This window comes from Capricornis sumatraensis, chromosome 15 (assembly GCF_032405125.1).
Source record: "Capricornis sumatraensis isolate serow.1 chromosome 15, serow.2, whole genome shotgun sequence".
NCBI classification, from domain to species: domain Eukaryota; kingdom Metazoa; phylum Chordata; class Mammalia; order Artiodactyla; family Bovidae; genus Capricornis; species Capricornis sumatraensis.
The window spans coordinates 41,552,752-41,572,766 of record NC_091083.1 but is presented as its reverse complement, the minus strand read 5'-3'; the positions used below and the strand labels follow the sequence as shown (position 1 = coordinate 41,572,766).

The 20,015-nt window shown below is 48.7% G+C and overlaps 1 protein-coding gene across 1 annotated transcript; it reads right to left on the bottom strand.

Moving 5' to 3' along the window:
• Nucleotides 1-4,436: 4,436 nt before the first annotated feature.
• LOC138091351 (zinc finger protein 133-like) lies at nt 4,437-17,236 on the bottom strand. Its single transcript, XM_068987117.1, has 4 exons — nt 17,164-17,236; nt 10,157-10,283; nt 9,662-9,757; nt 4,437-6,210 (listed from the first exon to the last, which is right to left on the bottom strand). Exons 2-4 carry the CDS (start codon nt 10,275-10,277, stop codon nt 4,523-4,525), a joined length of 1,905 nt encoding a protein of 634 aa, XP_068843218.1. The 5' UTR covers nt 10,278-10,283; nt 17,164-17,236; the 3' UTR covers nt 4,437-4,522.
• Nucleotides 17,237-20,015: the final 2,779 nt, after the last annotated feature.

Sequence of the window (20,015 nt, the reverse complement as noted above, 5' to 3'; positions counted from 1 at the left end):
TTTAATCCAAAGGGGTTGTCCCAGGTGGGCCTAACCTAATCAGTGGAGCCCTTTAAAACAGTGTTTCAAGGGCAGAGACCCGAAACAGCTGAGTCTCTTGTGGTTTTGAAGAAGCAAACTGCAGGGGGTGGGGCTGATGGTGGCCTCCTGGAACTGAAGGCCCCACCGTTGGGAACTGAACTTGGCCAGTGACTTCTGTCAATAAGCACTTGGTTCCAGTTCTGAAAGATGAGGCCCACGACTCCCAAGCACAGAGCCTAGGGCCCCGAGCACATGCTGTCGCCCACAAGCCAGGGAGGGCAGGGGCTATAGGGGGCCTGTCTCCCCTCGGGCCCTCCCACCCAACGGGCCTGGAGACAAGGTTCCTCCTGCCTGAGGGTTGCCAGTGGCCCAGCAGGGCCGGGGTCTCCTCCCTGCAGCCTCTCCAGCCACCCCCAGCTGCAGGGAGGCCCCAGGAGTCCCTACCTCTGTCAGGGTGCCCTCAGGCAGCAGTCCTGTGACCAGGGTGGCCTCCCTTGCTGCTCTGTGCAGATACCGGTGCTCAGTCTCTGGGGGCACTGAGGACCAGTCCTTGAATCTGCTCTTTTCACTCCTGTCTTGTCCCTTTTCTGGGGCCTTTGGCTTCAGCACTGATGGGCTTCCAAGTCACTTTGCTTGGCTCTCTGTCACTGTTCACCAGGGCAACCCCAGTACATACCCCGTGGGCCCCCCACGCCCTCTGTGCCCAGGTCACCCACACCCACCGGCTGGCATGATGCCTGCCGTGTGTTCCCAACCCTGCTACCCAACTCCTGGCCCTGCCCTTGCTCAGGCCTGGCCTCCCCCACAACTCTGGCACCCACAACTGTCCTCGAGAGAAACCCAAATGCCCTTCCTGAGTTGCCCGGGTCTCCTGGACCAGCGGCCTTAGCCATCACCACAGCCTCTTCTCTGGTTCTGCTCTGAGATCCCACCAGGGCCCCAGAGCGTTACCTGACTCCTCAGCTCCAGGTTGGGAGGCTCCAACCCCAGCCCGTCTGCCCCTCCCTCTACAGAGATGACCTGTCCAGCCAGTTCTCCCCAGTCACATGCCCATCTCCCCAGAGACCAAACATCTGCAGGCATGAGATTCTGGTACCTCCTTCCAGTCCCTGGCATGGGGCAGTGATACCATGGGTGATGAGTCAAATCGACCTCACCTGCCAGCACTAATCAAGGTTGTTTTAAGATCTGCTTTTCCTCCAAGTGGCTCGGAATCTAGACAAACCGTTGGCCCGAACTGTTTTCCAGGGTCTTGGAGTCAGCTACGTCTGTCTACATCTGTGGAAAATTCTGAAAGAGATGGGAATACCAGACCACCTGACCTGCCTCTTGAGAAATCTGTATGCAGGTCTGGAAGCAACAGTTACAACTGGACATAGAACAACAGACTGGTTCCAAATAGGAAAAGGAGTACATCAAGGCTGTATATTGTCACCCTGCTGATTTAACGTATATGCAGAGTACATCATGAGAAACGCTGGACTGGAAGAAACACAAGCTGGAATCAAGATTGCCAGAAGAAATATCAATAACCTAGCTATGCAGATGACACCCCCCTTATGGCAGAAAGTGAAGAGGAACTAAAAAGCCTCTTGATGAAAGTGAAAGAGGAGATGAAAAAGTTGGCTTAAAGCTCAACATTCAGAAAACTAAGATCATGGCATCTGGTCCCATCACTTCATGGGAAATAGATGGGGAAACAGTGGAAACAGTGTCTGACTTTATTTTCTGGGGCTCCAAAATCACTGCAGATGGTGACTGCAGCCATGAAATTAAAAGATGCTTACTCCTTGGAAGAAAAGTTATGACCAACCTAGATAGCATTTTGAAAAGCAGAGACATTACTTTGCCAACTAATGTCTGTCTAGTCAAGGCTATGCTTTTTCCTGTGGTCACGTATGGATGTGAGAGTTGGACTGTGAAGAAGGCTGAGCGCTGAAGAATTGATGCTTTTGAACTGTGGTGTTGGAGAAGACTCTTGAGAGTCCCTTGGACTGCAAGGAGATCCAACCAGTCCATTCTAAAGGAGATCAGTCCTGGCATTTCTTTGGAAGGAATGATGCTAAAGCTGAAACTCCACCTCATGCAAAGAGTTGACTCATTGGAAAAGACTCTGATGCTGGGAGGGATTGGGGGCAGGAGGAGAAGGTGACGACAGAGGATGAGATGGCTCAATGGCATCACTGACTCAATCGACGTGAATTTGAGTGAACTCCGGGAGTTGGTGATGGACAGGGAGGCCTGGCGTGCTGCGATTCATGGGGTCGTAAAGAGTCGGACACGACTGAGCGACTGAACTGAACTGAGGATTTGACCTGACCATTTGTAACAATTTATCTTACTTCCCTAATATACCTCCTAAAGTCCAGCCACAGGAGTCTCTCTTCTGTGGAATCTATAGCTGTTGTTTTCATACCTAAAAATTCTCCCTCCAATTTTTCCTGGGTTCAGCTTTCTCTACTCTGACTTTCTAGGTCCTTGTCATCATTCCTTGATCCTACAGGCAGTTCCCCATCTTTGACGAGAACATCTCTGGCTACACCTCTCCTCTGTGCAAAGCCCCTCTGGCTGATCGGGAGCACCGAGACACAGGGGCACAGACACAGCCTTTCACTGTGGACTGTCCTGGTATTCCATAAGGACTGAGTTCTTCTCTATAATACTGTATGCAGCTCGAGAGCAGAGATCAGAACACTACATTTTCCTTTCTTTCTTCTCCCCAAACTGACATTATAGAGCCGGGCATTCAGTCTGGCTGGCCAGCAGGGTGGCTACACCTGCTTCTGAAATGTTTGCTTCCACACTTAACAGATTAATAAATAGACACTCAGAGAATTTAGCAATCCCAAACAATCAGCTCTGATCTAAAAAGAGAGCAAAGCCTCTGGTTTCTCAGAACCATTTCTCTCATTCATTTGAGTTGCTTCCAAGTATGACAAAGAATTTGCATTGGAAAACATTTTTTTTTAACAATTGAAATGCTGTCGCTGCCAGTTTAGGGTTTTACTGAGTGTGTCTTGTGTCTTATCTTATGTCAGCAATTCTTAAGTCCCAGATATTTCTGTGGCCCCAGGCTTTTATTTTTCGTCCAAGGACAAGATTTGAGTGGGTAAGATTTAAAAGTTTTAACTGAGGTAAGATTCAGGTAATATAAACTTTACCATTTTGACCGTTTTTAAAGTATACAGTTCAATGGTTTTTAACATTGCCAATGTTCTGCAGCCATCATTGCCATCGAGTTCCACAACATTTTTGTTACACACAAGGGCAGTCCTTTATTGTTAATGGGGAACAGTCATCCCCATTTCCTCTTCTCTTAGTGTCTGGCAGCCACTATCGTGCCTTCTGTCTCTTTCCTGTGGCTTATCCTGGGTATTTCATATAAATGGAATGTGTTTGCTCCCCCCCCCCCTTTTATTCTATTAACATGATGTATTGATTTTTTTTTTGCTATTTTGCTATGTTGAGCCAGGAAACCACTCAGTCACAGTGTGAAAATCCTTTTCATATGCTGCTGGATTTGGTTGCTAATACTGTTTCGAGGGTTTCTCCCTCTATATCCATAGGGGTTAGGGTCTGTAGTTTTCTTGTGTTGTCTCTGTCAGGTTTTGCTAGTAGGGTAATACTGGTCTCACAGAATGATTTTTTTTTTTTTTTTCACAGAATGATTTAGGAAGAGTCTTTTTTGGTAAGATTTGGAGAATGGGTGTTAATCCTTTAAATGCTAGAAGTTGCCAATAAGGCCATCTGATTTCAGGCTTTTTTGGAAGGTTTTTGATTACTAACTCAATCTCCTTCTTCATGCTGGTCTGTTCAGATTTCCTGCTTATACATGATTTAAGTGTTTATATGTTTATTTCTTCTAGGTTAACCAGCTGACTCACAATTATTCGTGGCGTGTTTACCCTAACTCTAAGCAGTAGCAGTGGTCCTAACCGCTGATTTGACTCAGCAAAGGCAGAAGTGGAGACATCTGAGAGCGAGGAGGAGGCAAGCCAGTAGGGGGCTGCCACAGGAGCTGAGGGAGAGTGGGGCGGGGGCTGCAGGTGAGAGTGAGCAGCTTAGGGGAGGTCGTGTTTCCTGGAAGACCCCCTCCCTTTGCCCAAATCCCCTGAACACAGTTCCGGGATCCTCTCCCTCTACAAAGGACCAGACTGTCCGAGAATCAGACTGACTCAGTTCTTATGTCATCCAAAGGACTGAATTACTGCGGAACCATGGCCTCAGAAGCTCGAGATTTCTGTACCACCCCTGATTCCTTACCTTTATAGGTGGGTGAATGAGAGACACAGTTGAGGCCACAGATTTGTAAAGCAGCAGAGTTTTATTAGAGCAAAAGGCCCCAAACACAACGACTTGGGGTAGAGGAAGTAAATTGAGTTCAAATATCTTTTTGACCGCTTAGGGAATGTGTTTCAAGAAGAGTGTAAAATGTTTTGATTTAGTCTGCGCTCTTGAGCGGGTGAGGGGGTCGGGAGGATGCTCCGGCGGGGCCTCGGGGTCAGACTGAAACGGTGGTCTGTGGTGGGCACACATTCCTCCTGTGTCTGTTGAGGTGGCTCTTCTGGATGAAGCCTTGCCCGCACGCCTTGCACACGTGCGGCGTCCTCCCCTGGTGTGTCATCTGGTGGAGGATAAGTTGTTTCTTGTGGGGAAAGCCTTGGCCGCACTCTGTGCACAGATAGGAGTTCTCTTCCAAGTGTGACCACTTGTGCATGAGCAGGGCGGACTTGTTGCCGAAGCCTCGCCCGCACCACCGGCAGTTGAAAGGCTGTTCCCTTGTGTGTGTGCTGCAGTGCCGGATGAGGCCTGACTGGTGGCGGAAGCCCCGCCCACACTCCCTGCACACATAAGGCTTCTCCCCGGAGTGCGTCCTCTGGTGTTCCACGAGGTTGGACTTCTGGCTGAACCCTCGCCCGCACTCCGCACACACCAGGGGCTTCTCCCCCGAGTGCGTTCTCTGGTGTCGGATGAGGTTGGACTGCTGGCTGAAGACACGCCCGCAGTCCTTGCACACGATGGGCTTGTTCCCGGAGTGCGAGTTCTGGTGCCTGTTGAGATGGGACTTGAGACTGAAGCCCCGCCCACATACCCCACACACGTAAGGCTTCTCCCCGGTGTGTGTGCGCCTGTGAGAGATAAGGGTTGAATTCTGGCTGAATCTGTGTCCGCACACGCCACACACGTAAGGCTTCTCCTTCAAGTGTGTCCTCTGGTGGTTGACGAGTGTGGACCTCTGCCGGAAGCACCACCCACACTCTTTGCAGGCGTACGGCTTCTCCCCTGAGTGTGTCCTCTGGTGTGAGATGAGGTTCGACCTGTCGCTAAAGCCCAGCCCGCAGTTGCCACACATGATAGTCTTCTCCTTCAGGTGTGTCCTCCAGTGCCTGACGACGGCTGACTTCTGGCTGAATCCTTTCCCGCATTCCTGGCACACGTAGGGCTTCTCCCCAGAGTGTGTCCTCTGGTGGACGATGAGGTTCGACTTATCGCTGAAGCCTCGCCTGCACTCACAGCACATGTACGGCTTCTCGCCAGTGTGTCTCCTCTTATGTATGATAAGCTTCGACCTCTGTTTAAAGCCCCGCCCACACTCCCCGCACACGAGGGGCTTCTCCCCTGAGTGCGCATTCTGGTGTCCGTCCAGGCTCCTCTTTAAACTGAAGCCCTTCCCACACACCCCACACACATAGGGCTTCTCTCTGGAGTGGATTCTCTGGTGACTGAGCAGGTTCGTCATCTTGCTGAAACCTAGTCCACACTCTCCACAGTTGACAGTCCCAATCCTGGAGACCTCGATCCTCTTCAACAGCCTGTCTGTTTCCTCAGGGGTCCCCATTTGTGCCGGGCCGGCCTCTATCTCCATACCTGGGACCCCACCCCCAGAGAAGACTGGCTGCCTCTGGGGTGGCCTGGGGAATACTTCTACAGTACTTTTCTCTGTCTTTCCAAACAAAGGCAGGGCACCTTCCCTCTCCTGCCCTTCCACTTCCTCGATCCAGGCACTACCACCAGCGGCCTGCTGCTGCTGGTCCTCCAGGCACAGGTCTCCTGGCTGCACGGGATCTTCGGCATACAGGCACGTGAAGATCCAGGGTGGGGGACTACACAGCACCTGCTGCACGTGGAATTTCTGACTGCAGAGATCCGGAGGGCAGGAAGGACAGAGGTGGAGTTCTGGCTTTGGTTCTGTGGCAGAGAGAAGAGTCTGAGTCAGAACTGAGACGTGGAGCCGCCAAAGCAGTTCTGCCTCGTCTGACGGTTAAGACTCCATTCCTTGTTCTTCAAAATGTTTACATCTTCAGGGCCACCCAGCAAGACTTCCTGCAGAGGACCTACTACAACGACCTCCTAACGCACAACCACCCAGTGACACAAACAGGGTCCAAAGGGATTGTCTGTGACCAAGAGAGCTCTAACCACAGGACCCACATGGAAACGTGTCTGTCTTTCCCTGTCTCCCTGAGAGGATGGGGTGGAAGAACAGAGCTGTCCCTGAGCTTGGAAGACCCTGGTGTAGGAGGCAACACAGCGGAGTGGCTAAAGATACCACGTGTGAGACACCTGAACCTGGAGGGTCCCGTTGCTACTGCTGCTAAGTCGCTTCAGTCGTGTCCAACTCTGTGCAACCCCAGAGACGGCTGCCCTCTAGGCTCCCCATCCCTGGGATTCTCCAGGCAAAAACACTGGAGTGGGTTGCCATTTCCTTCTCCAATGCATGAAAGTGAAAGTGAAAGTGAAGTCGTGTCCAAACCTCAGCGACCCCATAGACTGCCACCTTCCAGGCTCCTCTGTCCGTGGGATTTTCCAGGCAAGAGTACTGGACTGGGGTGTCATTGCTGACAAATACTTATTAGAGGACTACTCTGGATCAGAATTCCCACAAGCCAGGGCTTCCCTGGTGGCTCAGACAGTGAAGAATCTGCCTGCCAATGCAGGATACACAGGTTTGACCTCTGGGTCGGGAAGAGCCCCTGGAGGAAGAAATGGCAACCCACTCTAGCATTCTTGCCTAGAGAATTTCCATGGACAGAGGAACCCAGCAGACTATAGTCCATGGGGTCGCCAAAGAGTTGGACACAACCAAGTGACTAACACTTTGTTTCACTTTCATTTCAGGAGGCTTTCAGCAGTAGACAACACACACACAGTCTAGGCCCCCCAATGACTGGTGCCACGGATCAGTTTGAGTCTTGTTAATTTCCATAATTAACCTAAATAAAAATGGCACCAGGAATCAATATAAAAGTTTTCTTCTTATAGTACCTCTCATAAGGAGATGTCAACACTGAACACCTTGCTTCAGCACCGCTGGTTCTATTCAGCTGGCGGGAATGCAGGATCACACAGTCTGAAGAACCAGGTCCAGACCTCACCGCATCTGCCTGCACACTCGCCTTCACTGATGCACTGAACTTTTGAAAACCAACTGTGTATACATCTACATTCTAGAATTATTCCATCAGTATAGAATGCTACTGTATTCTGAGACAGGGCCTTTAAAGAGGTGATTAAGGTTAAAAGAAGTCATAAGGCTCTAATCAATATGTCTGGTGACCTCCCTGTAGGAGGAAAGCCAGGATGTGCAGCCTCAGAAACGCCGGGTGAGGACAGAGTGAGGAGGTGGCCATTCATAGTCCAGGAGGGAGACCTCCTGTGTAAACTGCCAACACCTCCGCCAACCAAGAACTGCGAGCCTCCAGAAACACAGTAAAACCTTTTGCTTCTGCCATGAATTCTGGTGCTGTGTTTCAGCAGCCTGAGCTAAGAGGGATGCTGCTTCTTCTACCTTGAGCTCTTCCCTAAGTGCCTCTGTACCTACCTGCCCTACAGTCTGCCCCTAAGTAAGTCCCATGAGATCCATCAGCTGTTCCAGTAAATGTGAAAGGGCCAAAGTCCCTATTCAAAGATAACAGTTGGTTTGGCAGAAAATGCAATAGCAGCTACATGACACCCCAAATCACATTAAATACCATACCAAAACTCTAGAAAACAAAGAGCCACAACACAGCAGGTGCTAAGACTAAGAAGAAATAATAGGATTGATAGGTAACACACGACTATATTTAACATGGATGACTGACAAGGACCTACTCTACAGCACAGGGAACACTGCTCATGTTATGTGACAGCCTGGATGGAAGGGGAGTTTGGGGGAGAATGGATACATGCATATGATGGCTGGGTCCCTTCGCTATCCACCTGAAACTATCACAACATTGTTAATCAGCTATACTTCAATATAAAATTTAAAAATGTTTTTTTAGAAAAAAATGAAATTTTAAGGAATATAATGTGGAACAAAAGAATTTTAACATTAAAAACATCATTAATGAATGAGATAAAATTGTCATGAACCTTTACATGCCTAACAGTACACTGAAGTGAAATATACAGCAAAAACTTAGAAATAAATGGGGGATTTGATATAAATTACAATGACATTGGCGAGTAATCTACTATGACTCTTAGCATACCAAAAACAAGGATATAAACAAATTGAAAAATATGATTTCTATTAGATATGCTATTTCCCTTGATTTTAAGACAAAATTAAGCTTTCAAATTGGATAAAACTGAGAGATAGAAAATCTCTTACAGAAAAAGAAAACATATACTTCTCTTTATTATGAAACTGTCAACAGTATTTTAAAAGCTAAAAAACACACAATTCCCTACAGTTATCTATTCCTCTATCATTTAAAAAGAATGCCAAGTCAAAAAACTTCCCAGAAACTCTACTCTTTCCAATTCTCTACCCACCAAGCTAACCACTGATCATGGTCAATAATAATGCAGATGTCTCTGTTCACATATACATGTTGATACCGTCTTTCACACAAACCCAACTATGTAATAAACATTGTTTTGCAATTTTTCACTTAAAAATGTATCTTCTAAGTATCTGCTTTTCTGTTAAAGAAGGTAAAGGAAAATCTGCCCTTCATTAATGAACAATTAGGAAGCATCATCACAAAAATGGAAAGTTATAAAAAAGAAAGTACAGACAGGCTCAGTAAACTGTGGGACCATGTAAAAAGGACTAATACACATGTAACTATCATTCCAAAAAGAAGGAAACAGGAGGGAACAAAAGAATAATGTCCAAAAATCTCCCCAATGTGGCTCTAACCATAAATTTATAGATTGAAAAATCTGAGCACACGCTATGACAGGAAAACTACAAAGAAAAGCAGCTCACTTCCTCAGGGACATCGCAGTCAAACAGCTGAGCACCAAACATACAGAAAACTCGGAAAGTAGCCAGAGGTTTAAAAAGTAACAAAAAAACACAAAGCAATAACTGTGGAAATGACAGCTGATTTCTTATCAGAAACAATGGGAGGCCTGAACAGGGGAACAGTATCTTTAAAGTGGTGAAAAAATAAGCCAATCTAAAATTCTAATCCAGGGAAAATATCCTTTTAAAAATATAGTAACAAGAGCCACCAGACTATGTACGTGGGAGAGAACTAAGTGAGGCAGAGACGGCAAACCCAGTGCAGGCAGACGAGACACCAGGAAGCTCGAGTGCGGCTGCAGGTCTGGAAGGGGGCAGTGCACACGGTGAGCGGCCAGGGGGCCAGCAGGAAGACCTCCCCACCCCCAGCCCTCTGAACCACCCAGTGTCCCCACTCACCCAGGCAGCTGACGGGCGAGCATTTCCTCTCTTCTCTCCAGGTCTCCTTCCCTTGCTCCAGCTGGGTGATGAGTTTTGGTTTAGAAAACGGAATGCCTGCTCAGAGGAAAAGAGAACAAGATGGTCGCAGGTTATCCTGCACTCAGAGCCACACCAGGCGCGAGGATTTCTAAAGGTGGTGGGGAAGATCTGAGAGTGGTGAGCTCCCCGCCAGGGAAGGGAAGCCAGGATGGGAGTTCACTGACCCGACCTCATGCTGTGAGAGGACACCTCCCTCGTTTACAAGAAGATACTGACTAGGAAGAGATGCCATGCTTACCAGAGAGCCTGCGGGAAAAGGCTAGAAATGCGGAGTATCACACATGTATACACACCTGTACACGTTTACAGAGTGTCTCTGCTTTGGAGTCCAACCCAAAGGTAAGGCCAGAAACCAAGAGGGCTGCTCCAAGTCGCCAGCAGCCAGGACCCGGGTCCTGAGACATGCAGGCTTACCCAGTGAGACCAGGTTGCTGTAGTTCTCCAGCATCACCTCCCGGTACAGGGACCTCTGAGCAGGGCTCAGCAGCACCCACTCATCCTGGGTGAAATCCACAGCCACATCTCTGAATGCCATGTGTGCCTATAACACAAAACAGCCCTGTTCACCCGGGAGCCAGCCCTGCCCAGGCCTCAGGGTAAGGGGCAAGGGGGAGGCTGCCCGGGGGAGGCAGGTGAGAGATCTAGATCCTGCCTTTGACCCTGGTGCTCTGTATTGCAAGATCTTTAAAGCCCACTCCCCATCTGGCAGTGGCACTTGTCAGCACGTTCAAGGTCCTAGGTGGGCTGATTTGGAGAATACATACAGAAATAGGAGCCTGTAACTTTCAGGAACTTTAACTCTATGTTGAGGGAAAGCGCCACACTTTTGAGTTTAAAGAATTTAAAAGAATCATCTGAACCATGGTATTAGTGTTCAAGCATCCGAATGACTGAGGTTCACACAATTCAGTTATGGCAGAGACCAAACACAGCTCAGTCCTTCCCCCAATCCCACAGCCTCTCCGGCCCTCCTTCCCTGAGAGGTACTCACCAGCAGGGAATGGTGAAAAGCACGAATTTGAACCCTACTGCCCTGGTTTGGAGCCCATCCCAGCCATCACCTAGCATCTTCACTTTTTCAACTGTGGGTAACAGTCCACTAAACGTCCTGTCCCACACTGTGGTGCTCAGGGTGGACGTCCCTGGCATTGAGTCCATGGATTCACCTCACATACCATTCTCACACCCTGCCCAACTTCACTGCCTTTATCGCAACACTGTTTCAAAGTGGAAAGCACCCTGGAATAGGGACATCAGGAGAGGTTTTCACAAGAGGCCCAGGAACTTGGTCTTGAACGAAGCACAGGAGTCTAGGGACGAGAAATGTGCCAGGTGTTCCCGATGAGGTGTATGGGGAGCAGAGAAGAGGACACCCGAGCCAAGGAGGAGGGGAAGCCTGAATCCTGGGACGGAGGACCATTTGGGAGAAATAAAAGGCACAAAGTGGGAGAAATGCAGAACAGGTCGAGCGTAGGAGCAGCTTGTGGGTTTTAAATGATTGTAAAATATACATAAGCATTTTACTATTTTTACCATTTGAAGTGTACATTTCAGTACATTAAGCATGCTCGCACTTAATGTGGTACAACCATCACCAATATCCATCTCCAGAACTGGTTCATCATGTCACGTTGAAACTCTGGGACCATTAACCATAATGCCCTTTCTCACAAACCCTGGTAACCAAGCATCATTTTACTTTCTGTCTCCATGCATTTGGCTATTCTAGGTATCACAAATATGTGAAATCATACGGTGTCTGTCCTTTTGTGTCTGGCTTATTTCATTCAGCGTAATGTCTTCAAGTTTCAGCCATATACTCCAAAGAAGACGTACAGATGGCCAAGAGACACATGAAGAGAGGCTCAACATCGCTAATTGGTCAGTTCAGTTCAGTCACTCAGTCGTGTCCGACTCTTTGCGACCCCATAAACTGCAGCACGCCAGGCCTCCCTGTCCATCACCAACTCCCAGAGTTCACCCAAACTCATGTCCATCGAGTCAGTGATGCCATCCAGCCATCTCATTCTCTGTCATCCCCTTCTCCTCCTGCCCCCAATCCCTCCCAGCATCAGGGTCATTTCCAATGAGTCAACTCTTCACATGAGGTGGCCAAAGTATTGGAGTTTCAGCCTCAGCATCAGTCCTTCCAATGAACACCCAGGACTGATCTCCTTTAGGATGGACTGGTTGGATCTCCTTGCAGTCCAGGGGACTCTCAAGAGTCTTCTCCAACACCACAGTTTAAAAGCATCAATTCTACGGCGCTCAGCTTTCTTCACAGTCCAACTCTCACATCCATACATGACTACTGGAAAAATCATAGCCTTGACTAGACAGACATTTTTGTTAGAGAAATGGAAATCAAAAGTACAATTCACACCAGTCAGAATGGCCATCCTCAAAAAGTCCACAAACGATAAATACGGGAGAGGATGTAGAGAAAAGGCACCCCTCCCACACTGTTGATGGGAATGTAAAATTGGTAACAGACCCTCTAGAGAACAGTATGGAGGTGCTTTAAAAACTAAAAATAGAACCACCATATGATCCAGCAGTCCCACTCCTGGGCACGTATCCAGAGAACATCGTAATTCAAAAAGATACACCCAGTGTTCACTGTAGCACTATTTATCACAGCCAAGACATGGAAGCAACCTAAGTGTCCATCAGCAGAGGAATGGATAAAGAAGATGTGGTACAGGCCTTCCCTGGCGGCTCAGTGGTAAGGAATCCACCTGTATTCACACGAGTTCCAGTGGCAAGGAATCCTGTGACTACAGGAGACACGAGTTCCATACCTGATCTGGGAAGCTCCCACATGCCTTGGAGCGACTAAACCCGTGTGCCACAACCCCTGAACCTGCACTCTACAGCCCGTGCTCTGCCACGAGAGAAGCCACCTCAATGAGAAGCCTGTGCACCACCACTGGAGAGCAGCCCCCACCTGCCGCAACCAGAGAACAGCCAAGCAGCAGTGAGGACCCAGCACAGCTATGAGTAAATAAAACTGTTTTCAAATGTAGTACATCTTTGTACAATGGACTATTCCTCAGCCATAAAAAGAATGAAATAATGTCATTTTCAGCAACATGGATGGACCTAGAGATAATCATACTAAGTGAAGTCAAACAAACAAATGTATCACTCATACCTGGAGCCTAAGGTTTTAAAATGATATAAATGAACTTATTTATAAAACAGAAACAGACTCACACACTTAAAAAACAAAACATACGGTTACCAAAGGGGAAATGTGTGTGTGTTTGATGGGGGGAGGAATAAATTAGGAGTTTGGATTAACATACACACACTATAATATATAAAGTATATAGACAGGTAACCAACTAGACCCTACTATATAGGACAGCGAACCCTACTCAATATTCTGTAATAACCTATATGAGAAAAGAATCTGAAAAAGAATGAACATATGTGTATGTATAACTGAATTACTTTTCTGTACACCTGAGATTAACACAACATTGTAAATCAACTGTACCACAGTAAAAATTGAGAAAAAAAGATGACCTGAATCAAAATATGAAGGGCCTACAAAGTACCAGGGAGAAGCTGACACACAGCCAACAACTTCAAGGTATCCATCTACTGGAAAAACTATCAGGCTCTGAAGAATAACAAGAAAACTCCTAAGTGACTCTAGACAAAAAACATACCAGACTTCCATGAGACTTTTCAAAATCATCATTCAACTCATGTGCACTGCAGGTGGGAACGTACAATGCTGCACGCACTATGGAGAACAGCACAGCAGTTCCTCAAAATAAAAATACACATTATCATATGACCTACCAATTCCTCTTCTGGGTATTTCCCCAAAAGAACTGGAAGCAGGGACTTGAACAGATATTTGTACACTCATGTGAGCAGCATTATTCACAATAGCCAAAATGTAGATGTGATCCAAGTGTCTGTCAACAGACAAATGGATAAACAAAGAGTGGTGTGTGTGTGTGTGCACGTGTGTGTGCGCGCATGCATGTGTGTGTGTACGTATATACATGATGGAATATTATTAAGTCTTAGAGAAGAAATTCTGACATATGCTACAACATGGATGAACATTAAAGATACTATGCTAAGTGAAACAAACCAGATACAAAAGGACAAATATAGAATTCCACTAATATGAGGTACCTAGAGTAATCCATATAGACAAAGTAGAACGACGACTGACAGGAGCTGGGAGGAAGGGGAAACTGAGTTATTGTTTAATGGGGATAGAGTTTCATTCTGAAAAGTTCTGGAAATGGAGAGTGTGAATGGCTGCACAACATTATGAATGTTCTTAACGATACTGAACTATAGACTTAGAACAGTTAAGATGGTAAGTCTTATGTTATATATATTTTATGACTTTAAATGCATGGCAAAAAGAATATCATTCAAGCAATAAGAAAATATTTCCGGGACTTCCCGGGTGGTCAGGTGGCTAAGACTTCGCACTCCCAATGCAGGGGGCCTGGGTTCAATCCTTGGTCAGAGAACTAAACCTCACATGCCACAGCAAGACCTAGCGGAGCCAAATAAATAAATAAACAAATATTTTTAAAAAAATTTCACCAGGACAAAGTGCCCAGAAATGTAAGACTGGTTGAATATGTTGAAATTCATTACTGTAATATACTGTATTAATGAACTGGACCAAGGAGAAAAAACATGATTGCATTTATACATGCTGAAGTATTCTTTAACAGAACTCACCCAACATCCAATTCACTGTAAGACTAATGAATCCATAGAACTTTTCATTTTGAATTTTAGACTTAAAAGTTGTAAAAATATCAATTCCCATGTAACCTTAATCCAGTTTTCTCTAACATTAACATCTGAGAAAACTATACTACAATGATCAAAACCAGATTAACATTGATTATTTCTATTATCTAAACTACAGCTCATGACCACATTTCAACAGGTTTTTTCTACTAATGTCCTCCTTCTTCTGGTCCAGGATTCAACTGAGATTCTCACACTGCATTTAGCTGTCACATATCTTTAATCTCCTCCAATCTATGACGTTCCTTCTTTCATGAATGACATTTCTGAAGAACAGCCCTCAAGTGTGATTTATCAGATTTGAGAAGAAAATGATTAGAATGAACCTAGTTCACTTTTCGCTAGATTGTCTCAGAAGTCACGTGTCCTTTTCATACCCCTTGATAGGAGGTCATGATATTGGTATGTTTCACTACTGATGATGTTAACCTTGATCTTGATCACTTGGTTAAGGCAGTGTCTGCTGGGATTCTTCATTACAAAGTGACTCATTTCACCTTTATATTTAATATACAATTTGGGAGAGATTGAGATTATACAAATATCCTGTTTCTCTTCAACCTTTTACCAAATAATTTTAGCATCATTTTTGGGACCTGTCTTCGACCATTATTACTGCAGTTTTGACCAAATGACAATGTTCTACCTCCTTCTTTCCTTCGAAATTCATTAGCTGGAATTCTGTAAGCAAGAGTTGTCCCTTCTCTCTTTTTTAAATTAATCTATTGATTGTTGGCTGTGCTGGGTCTTCGTTGCTGCACGCAGGCTTTCTCCAGTTGTGGCAAGCGGGGACAACTCTTCGTGGCAGTGTACAGGCTTCTCACTGCGGTGGCTTCAGTGGTCATGGAGCACAGGCTCAGTTGCTCCAAGGCATGTGGAATCTTCCCAGACCAGGGATTGAACCCATGACCCCTTGACAGGCAGCCAGATTCTTAGGAACTGTATCACCAGGGAAATCTAAGAGTTGTCCCTTCTTATTTACTTCAGTGTTGACTCATAGCTTATCCTAGGGGTTATATTAGAATATTATCATTATTTTGTGGCTCAAATTATTTCATCAAACACTGGGTGCTCCTTCAGGCTGACCTCATCCCTGCTTTCACCCACAAATGTGCGACAAGTGATGCTGCGCCAGTCACAGGCTTAAGTCTGTATGCTCTCGGAGGGCCCAAGGCACCAGGTTAAGAATGTCAGCTAGAGGGACCAAACAGAAGCAGAGGCCCAATACCACGTGGAGAGGGTGTGGGGCCTAGCAAAGATGACTCTGGTGTCTTCACCTGCTTAGTCTAACCCAGTGACAGGAACTGTATCAATGGCTCAAGAGGAGCAAACGAGGTACCCTACCCTCTAACAACCACCTCCTGGTCCAGTGGGAGGGTCAGACAGTCATGACACAGCCTAAGCCCTGGAGTCCTGAGCCCCAGGGTCCCATCATCAACAGGGAGCCTGGGAACACTGCTGGGGATGTGCAGGGTGCTCTGCAGGGGGAGAACATCCCAGCTCATTACCAGTTGACAGAGAAACAGAGATGCTTGGGGAAACACAAGCAGACAACGGAATATGCTTCTATGCAGCTGTAAAGCAGGGTCTGACCAGGTTGGGAGTCGGAGGGAGACTGAGGAGGAGACTAGGAGAAGTTGGAGGCATTAAAAGTAATTCTAACAATCACTTAGCCTTTATGTGCCCCGCACTGTAACTGCATTGCTAGGGTTATCTCCTCCAACATCCCCGGGAGGTGGACATCATCCTGATGATTCCCATCTGGCAGATGAGGAAAAGAAGGCTCAGGGAGGTGAAATAACAAGCTCAGGGCCACACAGCTAGACATGGTAAAACTGAGATTTGAACCCCAGCATCCTGACTTTGGAGTTGGGACAGAAGCAGACGATTAGGAAGGTCTCTTTCTAGCAGGATGAGTGGCACGTTCAGTATGTGGACCTCAGGTGCCCAATTCAACAGGCAGGTGGGGAGAGGGACAAGAAGGTGGAGAAGAGACAAGAGTGAGGGCGGAGCAGGAGTGGAGACCAGAAGGAGAGGAGTCCAGGGCACAGCACACGTGCTGCTGAGAGAACAGGGCAGGTGAGCCTGGAAAGAACAAAGAGGCCCAGCTGCAGGTGTTCACTGAGGTCTGCAAGGGCAGAAATGGCGGGAGGCCAGAGACAGGGACACTGTCCCCCGGAATTCCTCCCCGGCCACACACCTCTCCTCTCCTGCCTCTGAACAGAGCTGCTCTGACTGAAACAACTATTAATTCTCTTGAGTATAGTGATCACCCTGTGGGTACTTTACAGGAAGCTCTAATGTTAGAGCTGCCTCCTGAGCTAACTGCAGGTGAGATGACAGGACGGGGACACAGGCACTGAGGGCCTCACTGGATGGAACCAGAACAGAAGGCCGAGGCCTTCACAACAGACAAGCCTGAGAGTGCACAGGCCTGAACAAACCACAGGGATGAGGGGGAGGGGGCAGTCATCAAGGAGGACGCAGGGTCTGAACAAGAGGGCCTGGGACAGCAGCCACCCCTACCACAGACCATGTCCCCTGGGGAAACCAGCTGGGCTCTGATCCCCAGGCGGGGCATGCTGGGCACAAGATGTCAAGGCTGAGTGAAGGAAACCCACCTTTGGTTCAGCACACGGAAGGCGAGCAGTCCCCACGTGAGTCCGGGCTGTCAGGAGCCCTCTCCTCGCCCACCAGGCTTCCTCTCTGGGCAGCACAAGAGCAGAAAGGTTCAGGAGAGTCACTGGAAACTCACGCCCTTAGACTTTCCTTTTCCTTAAAGGCATCAGGAATGGACCTGTCACAGAAGAAAAGGCCACGGGCAGCTCGCTGAGAACACAGCCTGCCCCAGTAATGCTGCCAACACCAGGCCTGAGCTGACCCACTCTTGCCTCTGACCTTCCTAAGCAAAGTTCGTACTCACTGGGCACTTAGGACTGTACACATCAGAGATGGTTCCAGGCACAGAACCGTCTTACTTCATTCTAGCCTCGCAACCCAATGGAGTACGATTTATAACCTTTATTTTACAGATGAGAAAACTGAAGCACAGTGAAGTCAGTCCCTTATCCAAGGTGACACCATTACAAAGTCACAGAGTCTGGATGAAAGCTGGCAGCCGAAGCTAGTCTCTTCAAGTAGGGCAGGGACAGGGAACCTCTGTGGGTTGTAAGGCTTCTCAGTGTGTCATTTTGAGATGAATCAATATTGCTCTCCAGGTGACAAGGGTTACATCTGGATGTGGGTCTGTAGAGTTCTATTTATTTCTGTCTAAAATCTCTCCCTAATAAAACCTTAAAATGGAATTCAAAATCCCGCAGTCCGGAAACACCGGAGCCGTGCACATCCCTGACTGCTGTGGTCAACGCAGGTTTCCAGGACCTTTGAGAATCTTGCCCAGTGGGCCTCAGACAACCTCTTCCTCCAAGGCCTGAATCCAGGGGCAACCGGCCAAAAACACACCCAAGATCGCTACCAAAGTGGCCCGATCCACACCCAGCCCATCCCAAGCACATGCTGCCCACGGCAACTGCTGCTACTGCTGCTAAGTCGCTTCAGACGTGTCCGACTCTGTGCGACCCCATAAACGGCAGTCCACCAGGGTTACCCCCGTCCCTGGGATTCTCCAGGCAAGAACACTGGAGTTGGTTGCCATTTCCTTCTCCAGTGCATGGAAGTGAAAAGTCAAAGTTAAGTCGCTCAGTCGTGCCCGACTCCTATGACCCCATGGACTGAAGCCTACCAGGCTCCTCCGTTCATGGGATTCTCCAGGCAAGAGTACTGGAGTGGGTTGCCATTGCCCTCTCCGCCTACGGCAAACCACCCACCAAAACTCCTCCTGGCAGCGGGCTGGCCCTCATCCCAGCACCTGGGAAACATCAGGCCCCCATTCCAACTTACTCAACCCTCTGTCTTCCAGGGACCTGCGGGTAAGAGCGACCCCCCCTCCCCCCCGTCCCATCATCATCGCTCTTTCGGCCAAGGCCTAACGTGTCCTCACCCACAGGAGCCCCGGGACGTGGCTGGATTCCGGCATCCGCCACCACTGAGCATCGCGCCTGAGCTTCGCCCACGTCCATCGGAGATGCCCGCTCACATCCCAAATATGACATCCGGGAGGGCACGGCCTGAACCGCAACAGCGCGTCCCGCCGCCGCCTCCTCTGCCCGGCACCCGCACAGTCCCCAGCCTCAGGTGCAGCCAACAGCCCAGACTTTCAGGACCTACCTTTCCGCACAGGGAAGGGCACGGCTGCACCTTAGAGCCCCACGGGCGCCGCACTCACCAGCGAGGAACAAGGGGTCACTATAGCCATCAGCTGGGTCAGGACGCCAGGACTACACTACCCAGAAACCTCGGACAAGCGCCGGGACTACATCTCCCAGGATGCTCGGCGCGCCCAGAGGTCTCTGAGGGAGCTGTTTCTCGGTAACATGCCCATGGGAGAATGGCCACTGTGGCGCCTAGATTTCCGCCCCGCCCCGTCTTTTACAGAGGACCCCGGATGAAATGTCTCTCCTTTCCGTGACTCCTTCGCTAACACCTCCGCCTTAAAGACTACACTCTCCAGTGACCCCAGCAGTGACTCCCGCCTCCGGTGCCGGGCACCCCGGCCCCCCCCGCCCCCCCCGCCCCCCCCCGCGCCCCCCCCGCCCCCCCCCGCGCCCCCCCCGCCCCCCCCGCCCCCCCCCCGCGCCCCCCCCGCCCCCCCCCGCGCCCCCCCCGCCCCCCCCGCCCCGCGTCTTGCGGAAGTGATGTGCCCCGGGAATCTCCGTTTAGTTCCGGGTTCGCGGCGGAGCGGACAACGGTTTCCGGGCCACGCTTGCTTGCGGGGAAAGCAAGGCTGTGTCGGGGCGGTTGGGGAGGGGTCCGTGAGCCGCGCAGGCGTGATGTCGACCAGCTCCCTTTAATTCACTTAAACCCACGGTGGGGACTGAGACTGAGAAGGCGAGGCATCTTCCCGCGATCTTACTGTCAAAGGAGGCAGCCCTGTGTTCCGAGCCCATGTCCCCAACTAGCGCACCCGCACCGCTCTCTCTAGATCCTGTCCCTCTGTCGCAGTCCGCGCGTTTATGGGCAATCTCATCCATCTTCTGGGGGACAGGAGCCTCACCGTTAGACCATAGCTTGGGATTCAGCCCCTCGTAGTGTCCATTGAAAAAGCAAAATGTCAAGAATGACAACCTAAAAGTTGAGAATTGTGTTTTATTTGGTGGCCTTATACCTAGGAGACAGCCTTGCAGCCCTGAGGAACTGTTTCAAAGAGTTATGGGAGGGGCAGGATATGTAGGAGTTTGCTGAAAAGAAAACAGGGTGGTGGAACATCGAAAGGTTACTGCTGATCACAAAAGAACAGGCAGCTTTATGAGTTTAGAACTTTTTTACTATGGGAAGATGAAAGAATCTGTGTCTCTTAAATCATTGCTTTGAGATGTATATGAAGTATCTAGGGTCAGCATACTGTTTTTCTCCA